This window comes from Sturnus vulgaris, chromosome 1 (genome assembly GCF_052056855.1).
Source record: "Sturnus vulgaris isolate bStuVul1 chromosome 1, bStuVul1.hap1, whole genome shotgun sequence".
Taxonomy (NCBI): Eukaryota; Metazoa; Chordata; class Aves; order Passeriformes; family Sturnidae; genus Sturnus; species Sturnus vulgaris.
In genome coordinates this window covers 19117623-19134402 of record NC_142243.1, presented here as the reverse complement: position 1 = coordinate 19134402, position 16780 = coordinate 19117623, and the positions used below count along the sequence as shown (strand labels likewise).

Sequence of the window (16780 nt, the reverse complement as noted above, 5' to 3'; positions counted from 1 at the left end):
GCCAAGCTAGCACAGGTTCATACATCCCAGTTATTTACTGTCTTCTTTCTCAACAAGTCATGCAAAATGAGTTCCAGAACATATGCTGCAGCTCAAATTAAGAATGCCTAGTTCACTTTTTGCATGCTTTTCTCTCGTATCCTCAGGTCATTCTAGTGCTTAGGTTTGATAGATCCTTCAGGAAAAAGAAAGATGCTTTCAAGCTGGAACAGTGAGGTGGACACATAGGAGACAGCTCTAGTGCTACTGTCCAATACCAGCAATCATACTGTAATCCAGTTACTGACCAGAAAAAAAAAAAAAACAACAACTTCATTACAATGTGTTTAAATAAGGTACAGTGATATTAGTATTCTCTGGAAAGCCTTTGAATTGAGTTTGGAAAAGCAAGAATTTGCATATAAATAGAATATTATAGAGAGATCTCCATTTCTCTTGGCAGGGCTTTTTTTATTTTTTTGTTGAATTCTTTACTTTTTACTCATTTTTAAATAAACAATTCTGTCATTTAGCAAGAATTTGTATTATAGGGAGGTTTGGATGGAAAATACATGAACTACACATGAATTAACATTTTGACATTATTGCTACAAATTAATCAGAAAACATCAAATTATTTAAAATGTGTTAACTAGTTCCTTTTCTACGCTGTAGTTGATAATCCACAAGAAAATAAAATTATTAATAACATGAGTTGTGCACTGGGTACATAAGAGCATTATAGATATACTTCCTTTTAGAAACTTAGTATGTGCTAAATATTCATCTATGTACAGCTGGGTGTCTGCATTACTAATAATTATTGCAAGTGCTACTGGAAATGTGGATATTGAACATATTAGTATAGTGTGCAAAGATTAAGTGAATACTACTCAAATTGAATTTGCTGTGGCTGGGCATCTAAGTCTATTACAGCTTCTTGTCTTTTTTTTTTTTCTTTTTCTTTTTATTTTGTAAGGAAAGGCTAAAGCAGAATCAATTCCAACTTCATTATCTTTCTTCTCAAGGTGATTTTGTCTTCCTTTCTCAGAAAGTGGAGGGCTGAGATAAAGGATTATACTCTGCATTGTTAGCTTAATCATAATTGTGTTTTTATTATTACAAAAATAATACTAAAAAGGTCTGCAAGTGTGGGATGCAGATGTGCATAAGACTTGTAAGCACCTAGAAGGTGTGAAATGTTTTATGCCTTCCACTTCTGATACAATCAGCCTTCCCTAGACTCTTGTTCTAACCTCAGTTGTGAAAGCAACTTAAATCCTTCTAGAATATGTGTGTAAAAAAAATTACTCACATCAAATTAGAACGCTTTTTTCCCCCATTTTAATTCTTCTTTTTACTAAAATAGCTTCAAATTTTGGTGATTACTGATATCACTGTGTACTGACCAAAATTCTCTCCCTCCTCTTATTATTCAGCATCTTCAAGACTGCAAGCCTTCTTTGACACATAAGTTGTGTTATTTTGGTTCTGTATGTATCCAGTCAGCAATAAATTTAGATCTTGGTCCCCAGGTGGAACTGACAGAAAGAATAGCAAAACAAATGTATAAGAAATTATAAAGCCATAATCAGATTGTCTGTTAATTCAATGTTCAATGTGTGTTTATGTAGCTGGAGAATACAAATGAAGCTGGAATTTTGCAATATTTCCTCAGTGTTGATGTAGGCTAATAAAGTAACAGTATTGTTACCAGTGGACTCAGATCCTGACTTTACTTATGCCATTTTAATTTACCTGTATGATTACATAAGCAATTACAAAGTGAAAGGAAATAAGGCAGTTAAAACAAACAAAAATAAAAACTAGAACAAAACGCTACAAAACCCAGCCTGCAGCAGTTGTAGTTGTGACAAAGATAAGTTCTAGAAGTGTGGTAATATGCTCTTTGAGACCACTTGTAGTGGTGAAAAATAGCTATTGAATAGAAAGCAGTTGAGAAGGGGAACATCTGAGTTCATATTGTTGATAAAATGGATGTGGAAGGAAATTACCAGTTATATCATGTTTCTCTGCCATAATACTATAGTTATTGATACTGATTCTGTATTGGACATGAGTCTTAGTCTCTGCTCATTATATAATTGTAAGGAAAACATACCTCGAGGTAGTGTTATTATTTTAGACATTATTTTTTTGTCCTGAGCAAACAATTCAACAGCAGTACAGCTATCATTATCTTCCATCATTCCAAGTTTTATCATCGTTGACCTCTGATTCCCTTTGCAGGCCTCATAAATTCTCATCCCTAGTTGGGAAAAATAAGATCATACTAAGCATTATTTTCCCATATATTATTATAATTCTGTTAGCAGTTTCAGATAAGCTTTAAAAGAAAACTATGAGGATCTCATCTTTTTTTGGTTGATGCAAGTCATGACCCAAACTGACACAGCTATTTGTGTGCTAATTATCAGTGTGGGATAGTTTTAAAAATTCATGTTATTTTTTAATTTGTTGAGAAATTTCTTCTATCGTTATCAAGGACATATTGAACGTCAAGCTTATCTATCTTTCCTAAATTAAAGTCAGAAAGATGGAATTGGTCCTAGGCCCATCTATCAGACACAGATGAAGAAAAAAAGTTCTATTTTGTTGAGATGTTCGTAGGCAGAGTTACTTTAAAGTAGAAATTTTCCTTTTTTTGAGATGTATGACTGATTTCTGCTGTGATATTCATCATTTAATATATAAGCTCTGTACCTGGAGAGCCCTTTAAAGGCATATTTATGTTTGGAAAGAGTCTATTACTTCATGGGACTAGTATTCTTATCTTTCATCAGCATTTGTTGGCTTCTCACCCTTACTAAAAGGTTCATAACAGAAATAAAGACTCATAGGACAAGCTACAGAATATTATTTAAGCTAAAGTAGTATGATGGAATTTTCTGTCCCTTGGTGAAAAAAATTTGTATATTTGGTACTTGATTTTGCTGGCATTTGGGCTATGGCATATTTAGAAAGTTGATCATGTATCTTACAAGCAATCTGCTGAATAAAGGTTTCAATGTGTGAGTATTTCTAGTCTTTCAAAAAAATTCTTGCTGATTATGATGCATTTACAAAATTAGTCAAATTGCAGAGTTGGCTCAAATGTCTGCAATCGTGAAATGTAAATAACACATGTTTCAGAAATGTAATTCTGAAATTCTGCTGTGAAACACTCCACAAAAATTTGACCTCATGGAAAAGAGCAGGGGTGAAACCCAAAACTACTTGAATGAATGGAAGATTTATATGTTTGCCATTTTTTTTCCAAAATTAGGTTTCTTTGTCCTTTGGTTATGTTGCCACCCATAAAAATATAAAGTTTCTTTTTTGTTTTTTTTTCCTTTATGTAGACCTAAAGCTTTATGTATCTCCTTACAAAATAATAGCTGTCTTACTTGTCAAGTTGGGCTGTTGCATTTTGGGCCTATTTGTTTAGAATTTCTCCCTTTTTCTTTTAGGGGGCTTGGAAAAGCTGAGAATCCATGTCCCCACCACACTGAGGTGTCTTCCTTCCCTTTCAGCAAATCTTTGTTGTTCAGCCCAGCATTTCTGAATCTGTTAGAGCCAGTTGTATAATTCACAATACTGAAGTGGACAAACAGCATTGGTTTATGTTAATGGCATAAGTGTTAAGCAGTTCTCTGTATTTCACAGTACAGGACACATCTTCCCACGCAAAACCTCAGACTAGCAGAGCCACCTCAAAAGTCAGAAACCTCCTGATGTACAAGACAGAGCTTTCACATGTGTGTCTTCCATCATTTTAGTTTAACACATTTAAAAATTTCATTAGTACTTGTTAAAATGAAAGCTCAAGTGGTAAAAAAGCCATTACCTCGGTACATGGTGATTTAAGCAATGGATGCCAAAAGCTTTCTTTTTTTTCTGAGCATGTAAACCTGCACAGGAGGAAATTTGAAACACCTGTTTTAGACATGAGTGAAAGTGATTCTGTCTGTAATTTTCACCTGTTGCCATTCCTCAATGTCTTCTCTAAATATTCTTTACAAGTGTTTCCAGTTTGTGTGAATGATGCTCCTATTCCTTTAAAGCCTTTGATGGAAATTCTGATCAGTCACATCAGCTGTGAAGGGCTGAACTGGCCAACTGTGGCAAGAGCTTTTGATCTTCCCAACAGTCACCAAATAATCTCCCATCAGTGAAAGCTTTTTATAGATTTGTTTCTCTTATCCCCACCTGACTGCCTCTCTAACTTTATTCAACACAGAGCTGAAGTCTTAAATTTTAGTGTAACCCAAGGAGGAAAGGAGCTGCAGACATAAGGATTTTTATCACTAATTTTATGAAATATTCAAGAGCAGGAGCTGAAGGTTCAGGCCAAAACATCATCTTCATTACATATTCATTAGAAAGACCTTACTCTATTTTCACTGCTTCAAAATACTGCAGTACAGGATCAGCCATACAGACCTTCCCACAGACATAGTGGCATGCAGTGACAGCACTATATATAAAATTCTGAGGGTTTACACCATGAAAGTATCAGTTGAAAACAGTAATTCCCTCTTCAACAGATTTAAAGGCTTAAATCTCTTGAAGATGTAGTTTTACATCTCTGTTCATATAAGTCAAACAAGTTGCTAGTAATGTGTGCTTGCCAATATTGTGATTTTATTATAAATCAGACATTACAGCATTTGGCTTCTTTTCAATTGATTGGAATGACATATTCTCCTTCAGTGTTAATTAAAGCAAGAGCTCCAAGATCTAAAAGATAAGACTATAATACTTCAGTACGTTCCCTCTAAAATGCCTTCTATATGATTTTTTAGCTACACAGAGATTTCAAACGGAAACATCAAACAGTTCTAACTTGTAAAGTGTAGGAATTTTAGGTCTCTGAATGCTTTTTCTTATGGGATACCTCCTTTTAGAACTTAAAAAATAATTTATCTATCCATTATCAGAAAATTTATATAAGTTTTGTTTAAATAAAAGTAAAACATTCTGTTCAGCTCATTTTCTCAGCATTAGAGATCTGCTGGGGTAAACAAAGAGAACATTCTGGAGCAGAGCTGGCCCAGCCAAAATAGTCACCCCTCTCTCTCTATCACTTGTAGTTTAAGGAAAAGGTTTAATGAAGGAGGAATCTCACAGTACATTTCTTTCTTTATTCTTTAAATCACATCCAGATTTTATCTCACATTGTAGCTCAGTATCCTCATGCTGCCAGTCCAGGAGAGTTAACTAATCTATTGATAACAATGTTTTACAGATTTCTTGGTGAAAAAACCTCCAAAGATAAGTTTTAAACTGAATAGTTATCACTTCCTGCATTAAACTCTTGCTACTATTCAATTTAGAAGAATATCATGCATTCTGAATACAGTTAGTATATTCTAAAGCTTCCTTATGTCAGGATAGCTTGTACCTGTAAAAAAAAAGTTTATCAGTGTAGTGGCAGAAAGACTTTTTTAGAACATATTCTGTTTCAAAGAGAAAAATAATATATAATTAAAAGTTTGAAAGGGAGTAAAAACTGTGCACTGATGACATTGAAAATCTCTGTAATGGGGAACAGCCCAAGCCAAATTATGCAGATGCCATCATGCAATTATACTGTAAGAGAAAATAGGGAGAAAATTGTGTAGAATTTCCAAGCCAGTGGAAATACCCCACACACTTCTTTCCTTCTCACCATCATTGTATTATTATAATTTTAAAAACCAGTTTACGCTACAAACACCTTAAAGGTTAGAAACTACATTCATTTCTATTCAGGATGTGGGAGAACAAGGTATAATTGTTTTTCTTTACAGATGGGTCTCAACTTGAGTGAATGGGACTTAAAACTCTCTCCTAACTTTCACGTGTTCTATTTGCTAATTTAGGTGATTGCCTCAGCATGTCAAGCATTTATGATATCCGTGAAAAGAGTAGGCTGGAGTGGGACTGCAAAATGGGGTTGAAATTCTTTTTTTGCCTCTCTCTGGGTGTGGGTTTTGAGCCACCAAGACCAGGCAGGAAAGGTGCTTCAGGGGAAGGGCAAGGACGGGGTCATGCAGACATGTGCATGCACCTGAGCGCTGTGGCCTGGTGCCTGTTTGCAGGTGTGTAATGTTCCCCAAGGCTTGCAGAAGGTGTGTGGAGGTGTGTGGTGCTCCCCAAGGCTTGCAGAAGCTGTTTGCAGGTGTGTAATGTTCCCCAAGGCTTGCAGAAGGTGCTGTGGTGTCCCAGTGCCATAGCCTTGGTGGCAGCAGGAGGGCAAGCACAGCCTCCATGGAGCCAGCCCCAGGCACTGCAGGGAGCCCATGGAGCTGGGCTGTTTGCCATGCCTGATCCCCATAACAGCACAGGGAAGTGCCTGCAAGCTGGAGCAGGGATGGCTGCTCTGAATAGATTGTGATAAGGAATGTGGAGGAATAAGTTAGGTCACCTGCTGAGCTGTTCCTCTGCAGCAGGCTGCTGGCTGGCTGATAAAACAGGGAGCACAGTTGCAATTTGTTGAAGACAATGTTCTAAGGCTTTCAAGAAATGCAAGGCAACAGGCTTCAAAAAGCCACCTATTAAAAGAAAAGAAGTCTAATTTCTTGGGGTCTGAGGAAAGATATGGCCTGATATTGTTTGTTTTGCATGTCAATTAAATTCTGATTTCTCTAGCTGACCAAGCACCTTCATCTCACATAATTTCAGCTTGGTTGAGACTGATCAAATAACTTAGGAAATAAGTTTAGTAGATTTGGGGGAGTTTGATAGAAAAAGGAAACCACATGGAGCCTAAAGTGTATTAGATATTGCTTCTGTATTGTAACACTTTCTGGTCTGCCAAGAACAATGTCTGACAGATTTTTCTATACCCATGGCTCCTATACCTGTTCCTGCTGTGATGCAGGAAAATCTCACTTATTTAAACCTTTGATAGCTAATTTTCTATTTTCCCTTCTATCTCTTCTGTACTTTGACAACCTGCATGATGCTTATTAAGAACCTTGAAAGTGGTACCATCTTTTTTTCATAAGTTTCTGTTAAAAAAAAAGCAATGGAAGTATTTCTGCACATAATTGTTTACCAGTCTATCCTTTCAGCATTTTCCTTTACTTTGCCACTCCTTTTGAGAGGTCTTTTTCTCTGTTTTATTGAACCAAATCACCTTCTTCCTGGCACATCAAAAGCACAGAGTACCCCTCTACTTCTCCTTTTAGACACAAAGACAGTGTGAAAAGACTATCTGATTTTTAGTGCAAAATACACAAACTTCACTTTCTCTTGATGGCATTAACAAAAAAAAAATTAACAGAAAAACACTTTGACAGGGTTTTGGATTGGGCAAAATGAAAACTTCTGAAAAATTAATGGTTTTGTCTGCTGATAGTTTTACAGGTTTGTTTTGCTGCTAGTTTTACTAGTATGAAAAAGTTGCAAATGAGCATGAAAGTGTCCAAAAGTAATACGTTAAACACACCACCCAACTGCTCACTCCTTGCAGAAGATATAGTGAGTGTCTGCAGACTTCACACATCATTCATGTTTATCACTTATGCAGCAGGACAGCCTTATTTATGCACTGGAACAGCTGTTTATGAGAATTTCACATCTTTCATAATGTTTATTTGCCTTTCACCATGGCTTCCAAGCTCTTTCAACATAAAATTAGTAGGAAAACTTAAGCCTGTACAAGAGCTTCTCTGTCTCTTCTACATTTGTTTTCTTAGGTGTTTAAAATATTTTTGTTAGACTTATTCTATTTTGAAAAGTGTCAGTTTTGGGTAAACATGTAATAAAGTTACAAATGTTACAGGAAAAGCTTTTCCCAGACAGAAAACAAGCAGAAAAATAAAATAGTTAGAATGTTTAGAGAAGTCTACAAAACTTAGTTTAAATTCCTGAATTCTGTAGAAGTATAATAGTTGTTTTTAAAACTTACATTGCTACAAAAACTTTATCAGGGATACAAAAGGCTCTTTTATGGAGTTGTACAAAACCTTTATAAAAAATTATTTTTTTTCAATTATGACTAGCAAACCAGTGTTCTGTTCACTTACTACATGGCTTTGTTTTGCCTTTCTTTTCCTGTCAAACAGGTGTGTTTTATGAAGTTGTTCAGAGCTTCCCTCGAGTGGAGGAGAATGTGGAGGTGGATTCATATGTAAGCAGCCACAGGTGGAGAAGGCACACAGAGTCCCTCAAATCAGTGGACACCAACAGAGCCAGCATGGGGCAGGATTCCTTGGAGCCAGGGGGTTTCACAGACCTGCTGCTTGAAGAGGGACATGACAACACTACACAGATTGAGGTAGATATTCATTTTATTGTCTTTGATTGGGGGTAAATAAAAAATTACGACATTTCCTTCAGGGTATTCAAATGCTTGTGGGTAAGAGTACCTCTGGTCTTTGTATTTGTGAGCCCATGAGCACATGGAAGCTGGAGTTCTCTATTGTCCTGAGGCTGCAGCCTGTCCTCTATGACTTTTGAAGATAGTCTCTTGAGGATGTTTGCTTTTTTTGCTGGAAAACAGTTAAGGGAAGCATGTTTTAGCAGTTCTTGCTGGAATGCTGGAAAAGGAAATAGTATTAAAGTAGAATAAAATTGAATTATTTTCTGAAGTTGATGTAAACAACTCAATTTGTGAGATTTTGCCTGATCTTTCTGGAGAGTGATATCCAGTCACAATGGGGAAAAGACCCTAGAGAAATGAGAAATTGGGAGAAAATTCAGGTTTGGCATTGAAAAAAAATTGCATACTATCTGATTTTTACAAAAAATAAGATTGATTGAATCCATCTGTGTGAAGTCTTGGGACATTCTCCCTCTGTCTTATTGTGTCACTCAACCTCTAATTTCTTGTTTAGCTGCCAGTTAGCTCTCTGTCCTGTCTTCTTTGGTTCTTTTATTCTTCTTGTTGTGGTGGTAGTTTTTTTAAGTATTGAGCTAGAGGTTTTGTTATTAATAAAATCTACATCCTGTTTTTCAATCAAATACAGCTTGGAATAAACTACACTTAACATCTTCCAGTCATTATAATCTGCTTTCAAAACAACAGTGTTGGATTTTTTATTTTTTTTTTTTTCAGTTCCAAGAAGCTCACTCTCAGAGGAAAAAAAAGGCAGCTTTCAGATTTTCGGTTGTTACTTACACAAAAAAAACCCACCAATGCAATATAAAACCCATCTGTAGAAAAAATGGTGTCTCTACTGCATGAGCAAAAAAATAGTGCTTTCAGAGAGGTGTGTTTTGTGCTTGTTGTTTTTAAGGTTCCCACTTTGCACAGCACTAATTACATTTCCTCTTGTACTAACATGAAAATCACTGGTTGGTAAATTGTAGTTTTGAATTTCATGTTGATTTTTTAACTTCCTTTTTGCTTGGTGTAATCCCCATCTGCCCATACTTGTAGCGATTCTTTTGGGCTACAACACAGATCAATTTTACTTCTAGTTATTTTAGCAGATAAAGTGCAAGCTGTCTCAGGTACAGGGAAGTTTTAGTAGCTGATCTTTCCATGGCTTACCTGTAGATTCCTATGCAGTGTTTCCATTCAGTTGGGTTCCAAGCTCTTATGGAGTGAAATGGTCAGATGTCCCTCTCTAACACTTGCAAATAGCAAGACTTTGGGGAAAAAAACCATGTATGCTTGCAAATGGATATACACAGAATGGTATTTTTCCAGGAACGTCTTTCCTGACAGATTAATGCCTTTACAGTGTCTTAACCTGAGAAGTTTATTGAATTCAGGTTTTGTGTTCTGTTGCAAACCTCTTTTTTCTAAGGTCTTTTCAGCACAATAAGTTAATGGAGTTGTGGTTTTACACATTATTGGATTCCATTGAAAATCCCCACTACAACATGCAGGCATCTCACAAAAAAACCCCTTGATGCCTGGCCTTATAGAGGAGGTAGAGTATACAACAGAAATCCACAGAGGAAGAATCCATATGTTGCAGTCTTCTGCAGCTTGGCAGCTTATCAGCAGTGCTGGAGAGCTTATTGATTATTTTAAATCCTTGCTCTGTGTACATTGCAGTGCTTGCTAAAGGAAATCCAGAGAATGAGTATTACCTGCCACTTACATTTAGTGATGCTACAGGATGATGACATCCCTCCTTTACAGATACTGTTTTCTCTAAAGTATTTTTTAGGCTCACCATGCAATGCAGACTTTTTTAATATGAAGACTGACAATAATGAACATGTTTTCAATTAATAGTATTTTCTGTCCTTCTTTATAATGATGAGTTTACTTTCTCTCCAGCTTTAGAAACCCAAGCCTTTACTGCCTCTCTCACCTCTATTCCTCCATGCAAAAAACCCCAAACTGAAACAAAAACAACAAAACCAAACAAAAATAAATGAAAAAAAAATCTAAAACCAAAACTGCCAAGGAAAAAATGGAAGATAGTAACCAGAAATTTCTGGAAACTGTTAAAAAGTAAATATTTCTTGAGTTATCAATCCATACAGTCATAAGGTGAAAAATTATAAAATCAGACCTGTATGGGGTACAGCTTAGTTCCACTGGATTTCCTTTTACTTTAAGGTAATGACACTTTTGATTAATTTTTTTCCCATTGGAGTTACTGGAATTGTTCTATAACTTCACAGATTCACCATGCTGGATCAGCCATGAGCCCTGATCTAGAGGTTATTTTAATATCACCTTGAGTGATTTTAGCATCAGCATGAAGTGCAGATCTTCCAAAGCTCTGAATACAAGTGCACTGTAGAATGGTCACACCTTTCCAGTAGTCAGGGTGGACCTCCTCCTATGCACAGGAAAGACTGTGAGATTCTCTTTAGGGTGCAGCCTCTCTGGTCTAAAAATGGAGAAGTGTAGCCACCAGGGAGCCCAGGTGTTTCTCTTCACATCTCTGTTTTGTCTCCTGTATTTGTTTGGCACTGTGATTCAGGAAGGGACTCATACAAAATGATATACACGTTCATGTGCTTTTTTTAAAGTAAAGATGTTCTCTTGAACTGGTCTTGAACTAAATTGCAGAGACTAGCAGAAGCAGTGGTTATAACCATTTGATGTGCTGGGCCTTCAGAGATGAGCAGAGAAAAGAGCCTTGGGAAGAAGATGATAAGACCTCCAAGTCCCATTGTGATGCTGGAGAATAGAAATGTTGTGGTCCACAGGTGCAGTGTTGTGGTGGGACAAACCCACAAAGATGGATGTTGCCAAAAGAAAAGCAAAGGACATCAAGTTTCTGCTGCAAGCCCAATTGGAGCCCTGATAGTTTTTAACTTAAAACAGTACTGTTTTAAGAGTGTTATATATTAATTTTACCCTATAATTTAGTTACTATCTGAAAGTACTCCTCCTACTTTAGAAGGATTATTATGGTGTGCCAATTAGAGATTATAATGTTGCAAGACCAAAAAGCCTCCCAAGGATGGAGGTTAGTCCCATTTGCTTTATTTGTAATTGGTACCCTAGAGCTCAAAGGAAGAGGAGGGTCATATTATATAAGAAACTTATTACATTTTTATTTCCATTATATCAAATAGCTAAAGAGAGAGAGAGAAAGCTCTGAAGAAGGAAAAAATAGTGGCATAAAAAGAGTGAGATCCCAGCTTATACAGATGGGTGCAAATGTTAGAGTCTGAGAGAAATCCCCAAAACAGATGGCCTTGGACAGTAAAGAAATATGCTGTCAGCCATCTAAACCAACTGTAAGGGGCAGCCCAAAAATACAGGATTCTGGTGATGCATTGCAACAAGTTGTCTTATTGACCTTGTGGCAAATGAGAGTTTCAGAGAGTCTCTATTGAAGATAGGAGCATCCATGGCTAAGCCATATCTTGAGGGTCACAAAGCCAAACTTTAAAGCCTTCTTCCTGGAATAACTTTGGGACTGTCAGAATTCTTCTTTCTAAAGAGTTTGTTTCTCAAATTTCTGGGATTTCATAATATAATGATTCCAAGCCTAGCTTTCCTTTCTTTTTTTCCCCCTCCCCTCTTTCTTAAGATTCTTTTCTCCTGTTTTGAGGGTCAGGGTTGTTTTGGGATTTTGCTTACTGCTTTTGTTTACTGTGCTCAGGACGTTTAGAAGTGCCTTTTACTTATGATAAATAGAGCTTAGGAAATGCAACGTGTCAGGTGGAATTTGTTGCTGCAAACACTGTAAGTCCTTGTAAAAGCAGTGAGTGTGAAAATACATCTTCATGAATATGTCTACCTTGGCATGTCTTCTTTCAAGAAAGGAGAAAAATAAGACAAATGTACCACCTTTCTTCATATACTCTTGTAAATGAAAAGTATAATCACTCACTTTTATAAAGTAGATTAGTATTAATATTGTTAAAATGAACTCAGCTTCATGGTGATGATGTGACCAGTTGATCTATTAATCCCCAAAGCCCAGTGTCCATACAGATAATGAAGGTGGATATCAGAGGTTCTTGTTGCCTGCTCATTTTTGCATTACTGAGAAAGAAGCTGATCTCTGAAATGAATCTTGTATGGATGCTGGTTCCCCAGTATGCACCACTGAAGAATCCACAAATGCATTCCTGTTTTGCCATAGGACTTGCTTATGCAGGTCTGGCTACTGAGCACTGAAAAAGGCTTAATAATGCAATAATACACAGGTAATGCATTAATATGCAATTGTGCATTGCACAACTGTTGCATGATATTTTTTCCATAGTTTAAAATAAATTTTCAAGTGATTTCCTATGTTTTTTGGCTGTATGTAGCTCCATACAGAACAGATTTTCCCTCTGTATGTATAGCTTTGGTCTCTTTATCACAGATCTTCCTTGTGACTGCAGTCACACCAGTGCAGGGTCAAACATCAGGAAAAATACAGAGAAATTGACTTGGAGAAGTCTCTGTTATATAGCTTGCATTGGCATGAGCAGAAGGTGAAAAACTTTGCAAAATATCTTTAAATCATGTGAATGACTTTCAGATTTGTTCCCACTGTATAGAGATACTACATCAAAACAATAGTCTTTCACAAACTTCAAATATCAAAAATAAATCCAGCAATAAAATAATAGATTAAATCATAGTCAAGCCTGAGCTGAGTGCAGTAAAGTTTTATTGCTTTGCACCAGCAAAAATGTGAGGAAAAAACATAATTTTTCACATAAGGTCTTAGAACAGAATGAATGATTGCTGCTGTTTGACAGAAGAAGATTCAGTTCTGAGCAAAAACCAGCATGCTGAGCATGCTAAATCAAACCAAACTCTAACTGTATCTTATTTTCTCCACCCCACCTAACATATTACTTGGAAGTATAGAAAATTGTGGCTATTTCAGTGCAAAATATTTTTTTCTGTATTGAAGTAATTCATTTATTCCTGTGAATGTCACTGATATCTCCTGCTGTGTATTGCTTTAAACTAAAATAGGGTTGTTGCCAACTGAAGTCCTTTCTTTGCTTCTCTCCTTTCTTTACTTTCTCTAGATGTTATTTGAAATGTTCATTTTTAGCAGCAGCAGTAGTTTATGCCTGAAAAGTATCTTGCCCCTATTGAAACAACACCTGTGGATTTCCTACTGATAAAAACCAGTCTTTTGCTGGATTTTGCATGCTGACCCAGAGTTTCTGTCCAAAAGAACGCTTCTCCCTTATCAGTCCCAGTCACTCATGGTAGTGAAGATGTCTGATTCTGACTGGCAAAAACAACAGAAGGGATTGAGTTCTACAGCCCTCGGGATTTGAGAGCAATTACTCTCAGCTACTGACAGCAGTGTCAGCATGCCCATTGCTGTGTCCCCACTGCAAGTCTGAGCAAGGAAGAAAATAAATGGTTGAGATTAAATTTCCCTCAGCTGGACAAATGATAAGGCAATCCTGCAAGTACTTCTTTGATGCACTGTATGAAAAGTAGAAAAACTTGTCCATGCAAAAACGAAGCCTTAAAACTAAAGAGTATTATAGTCTCATAGTGAACTGTCAGTTTGGCCAAGCCTGCCTCTGTTTTGTTCCTGCTTTTTTTTTTTTCCCCCTTTTCTTCTCATCCCAATGCTTCAATGCCAGTTGTGTTTGACGGACTTAGAGCACTGTATTCATGGTCCTTCCAAGTTACTGACAACCATATTCTGTATTTTTAAAAAAATCCTTATTATCACAGTCTAGTGGGTACTTCTGTTCTTTTTCCACATCTCAAGCTAAGAGCATGTCCCCCTTTACTTCTAAAGACTGTTTTCTGACTTGCAGTTTTTAGAGCCTTTAATTGCCTGTGTAAAGTTGACTGCTTACTTACCTTTTAAATTGATAGTTCAAATATCTCTTGTATAGCCATTTAGTTTAATAATATCAGGGATGCTATTGATCCCTCCACCACTAGGACAGAATTCTTTTCTAAGTGCATAGTCACATTTTAATGCAGATGATGAATATCAAAGCAATGCATATTCAGTACAAAAGTGTAACCAGATTTTAGGTTTCAGGTGAAGCATTTAACATATAAGTGAGGAGGAATGAAGCTTTGTGGAACAGAAATTTGTCACAGGAATTGGCTGATTCTTTAGAGAGCAAAAGAACAATATTTCTGTTATGAAATTTGTATTTACAAAAGTCGGGAGGGGGGACTAACTAAAAACCTGAAGCATCAATTTTATTTTTGATACCTGCTTTCTGATGTGGCTTCATTTTAGGAACAGATTCTAGTCTATATTATCGAGCTCAAATAATATTTAGCCTTTTACTGAAGTAAGGGAAACATTCGATTTTGGTTAAGGTTCATTTAAAGTTCTAAGTCAAGAAATACACTTTAATTGTTTTAATTACATGGCTGAAGCTTTCCAGGTCTACTTGCAAAATCGTTATCATAACAAAAGTTATATTCACTCTTATTTTCACTTTTAAGGATGTATAATTATTTCTTGTTCACAGTTAATAATTACTACACCACGTGATTTTTGGTGTATATGTGATTTCTGGTATGACTCATTTAAGAGAAGGAAGAAAAATCTGGGCTCTTCCTGTAGGCCTGCAGATATTTTTCATGATCTTTGATCAAACTTCAGTTACTTAGTATGGACCTGGAACTTCCAGGGCTGAAACAACTGTGACTAAAAGACATGGTTTTGCAGTTGAAGGTGGCATTGCATCAGATTTTCAGCCATTTCAGGCCCTATTTTATGTTGTGTTAGGCCAATTCAGTTGTATCTCTAACACAGTTGTCTTGCTGCATTTAATCCAGTGTAATTTAAGCCAGAAGTCTCTGTTGGAATATGTGTAATGTTCTAGAGGATTAAACAAATGTCCCGTATGATTCCTTTCTACTGCACGTCATGAAACTGCAAAATCTGGGGAGCTCATTGACACTGAATGTTGTGAATGTCCAAATTTACAGAATGAGGCAAATTCTTGGGATAACAATTTGTCATGGGTTGTTAAGCCCACAGTGAGAGCAGTAACCTGAAGGGCAGGTCATTGGACCCTAGGGAAAATGGGGAATTGCCATTGTTTTATCCGGGTCTCCTGTGCTTGCTGGGCTTCACTCAGACAGAATCTTGGAATATCCTGAGTTGGAGGGGACTCACAAGAATCATCAAGGCCAGTTCTCTTTCCCACTCTGTTCTGAGAACCATATGAAGATGTTTGACTTAAGAGAGTCCAGCTGTTCTTGTGATTTTTTGGGTATCCATTAAATAGATTAAGTTAAACATCATGTTATTATTTTCATATTTGGGAGCTTGAAAGTTACAGTGGAGATTAAGGATGTATGCTGCACTGAAACCATTGAGGATATATCTTTTGTTTCCCATTTAGCAGAATGTTTAGATGTCATATTTTTGATGCAGGATACCTAAAATTTTGTCTTAAATAGCTGATACAATAATTAAAGGCTAAGTTGTATAGAATTTTCTTGCTGTATTTTTTTTTTAACAAAGCTGGTTATTGTTATTTTAAAATGTTCATATTCACAGTTGTCAAGAGTTTAGTTTTTAAAAATAGCTTGTTACTTTGAGATGGACAATGGAATTAATTTTCAGAAAAATTAAATATACATTTTTCAAACTGAGTCAAGGGAAAAAATGTTTCCTTTTTGCGTGGTCTTAGGAAAAATATTTGAACTTTCTCTTCATGTGACATCCTAAGACAAACTAAAATGTCTGAAAATTACTGCTATATTTAGTATTTAACTGATAATTTTGAATCATTATAAAGAAGATACAGAAAGTGAATTAGTCTGGAAAGCAGCACAGATCATACATGAAATGTCCTAATTCTCTGCTTTTGCTAAATTACACCAAAAAGTATGTCACCTGCAATTAGAAACAGAATCTGGGATAATCATTAATTTACTCCCTATTTTCTGCTTGTCCAGCTGAGTTTTTCACTAGTGATGTCACACTTTCGAGCCAGCCAGGAGACTGAAATGTCACTGCCTTGGTTGTTTTTCAGAGTTTGTTTCAAAATGGTAAACCGGGCTTATATATACGATATATAAAGCATATATATGAATGTGTATATATATAAACTATATATATATATAGTTTATATATCTTTTTCTTTTAAATATACTGATTGCTTATTTATATCAAGGTCATCTTAACACTTTTACTGGGCTTGCTGTAATGTTCAGCTGCACTGAATGCATTGCCAACTCTCTAAGAAGTGTTGTAGCAATAAGCCTGTCAACATTTCCAATATTCTCAATTTAAACTCAAGAGGTGATGGTTCTGCTAATAACTCGGGTATAGCTGAAAAGGGAAAAGGCTGGAGGAAAGATTCATTCTCTATTTCCTTTCAGCTTAGGAGGAGAGGACAGGGAAGGAAAGAAATTAAAAACTAGCTTCCCCACTCCTAAATAAGAGAACTCTGTTGTAACCCTGAGCTCATTTCCACATGCTTAGCTATGTTG

The 16780-nt window shown here is 36.2% G+C and overlaps 1 protein-coding gene across 1 annotated transcript in view; it reads left to right on the top strand.

Annotated features, from left to right (window-relative positions):
* Positions 1-16780, top strand: part of PLXDC2 (plexin domain containing 2) — a 249047-nt gene that overhangs the window by 106865 nt on the left and 125402 nt on the right. Inside the window, exon 2 of the mRNA XM_088160730.1 lies at positions 8034-8245. Coding sequence (XP_088016856.1) covers positions 8034-8245 — 212 coding nt within the window. The remainder of the gene's footprint in view (positions 1-8033; positions 8246-16780) is intronic.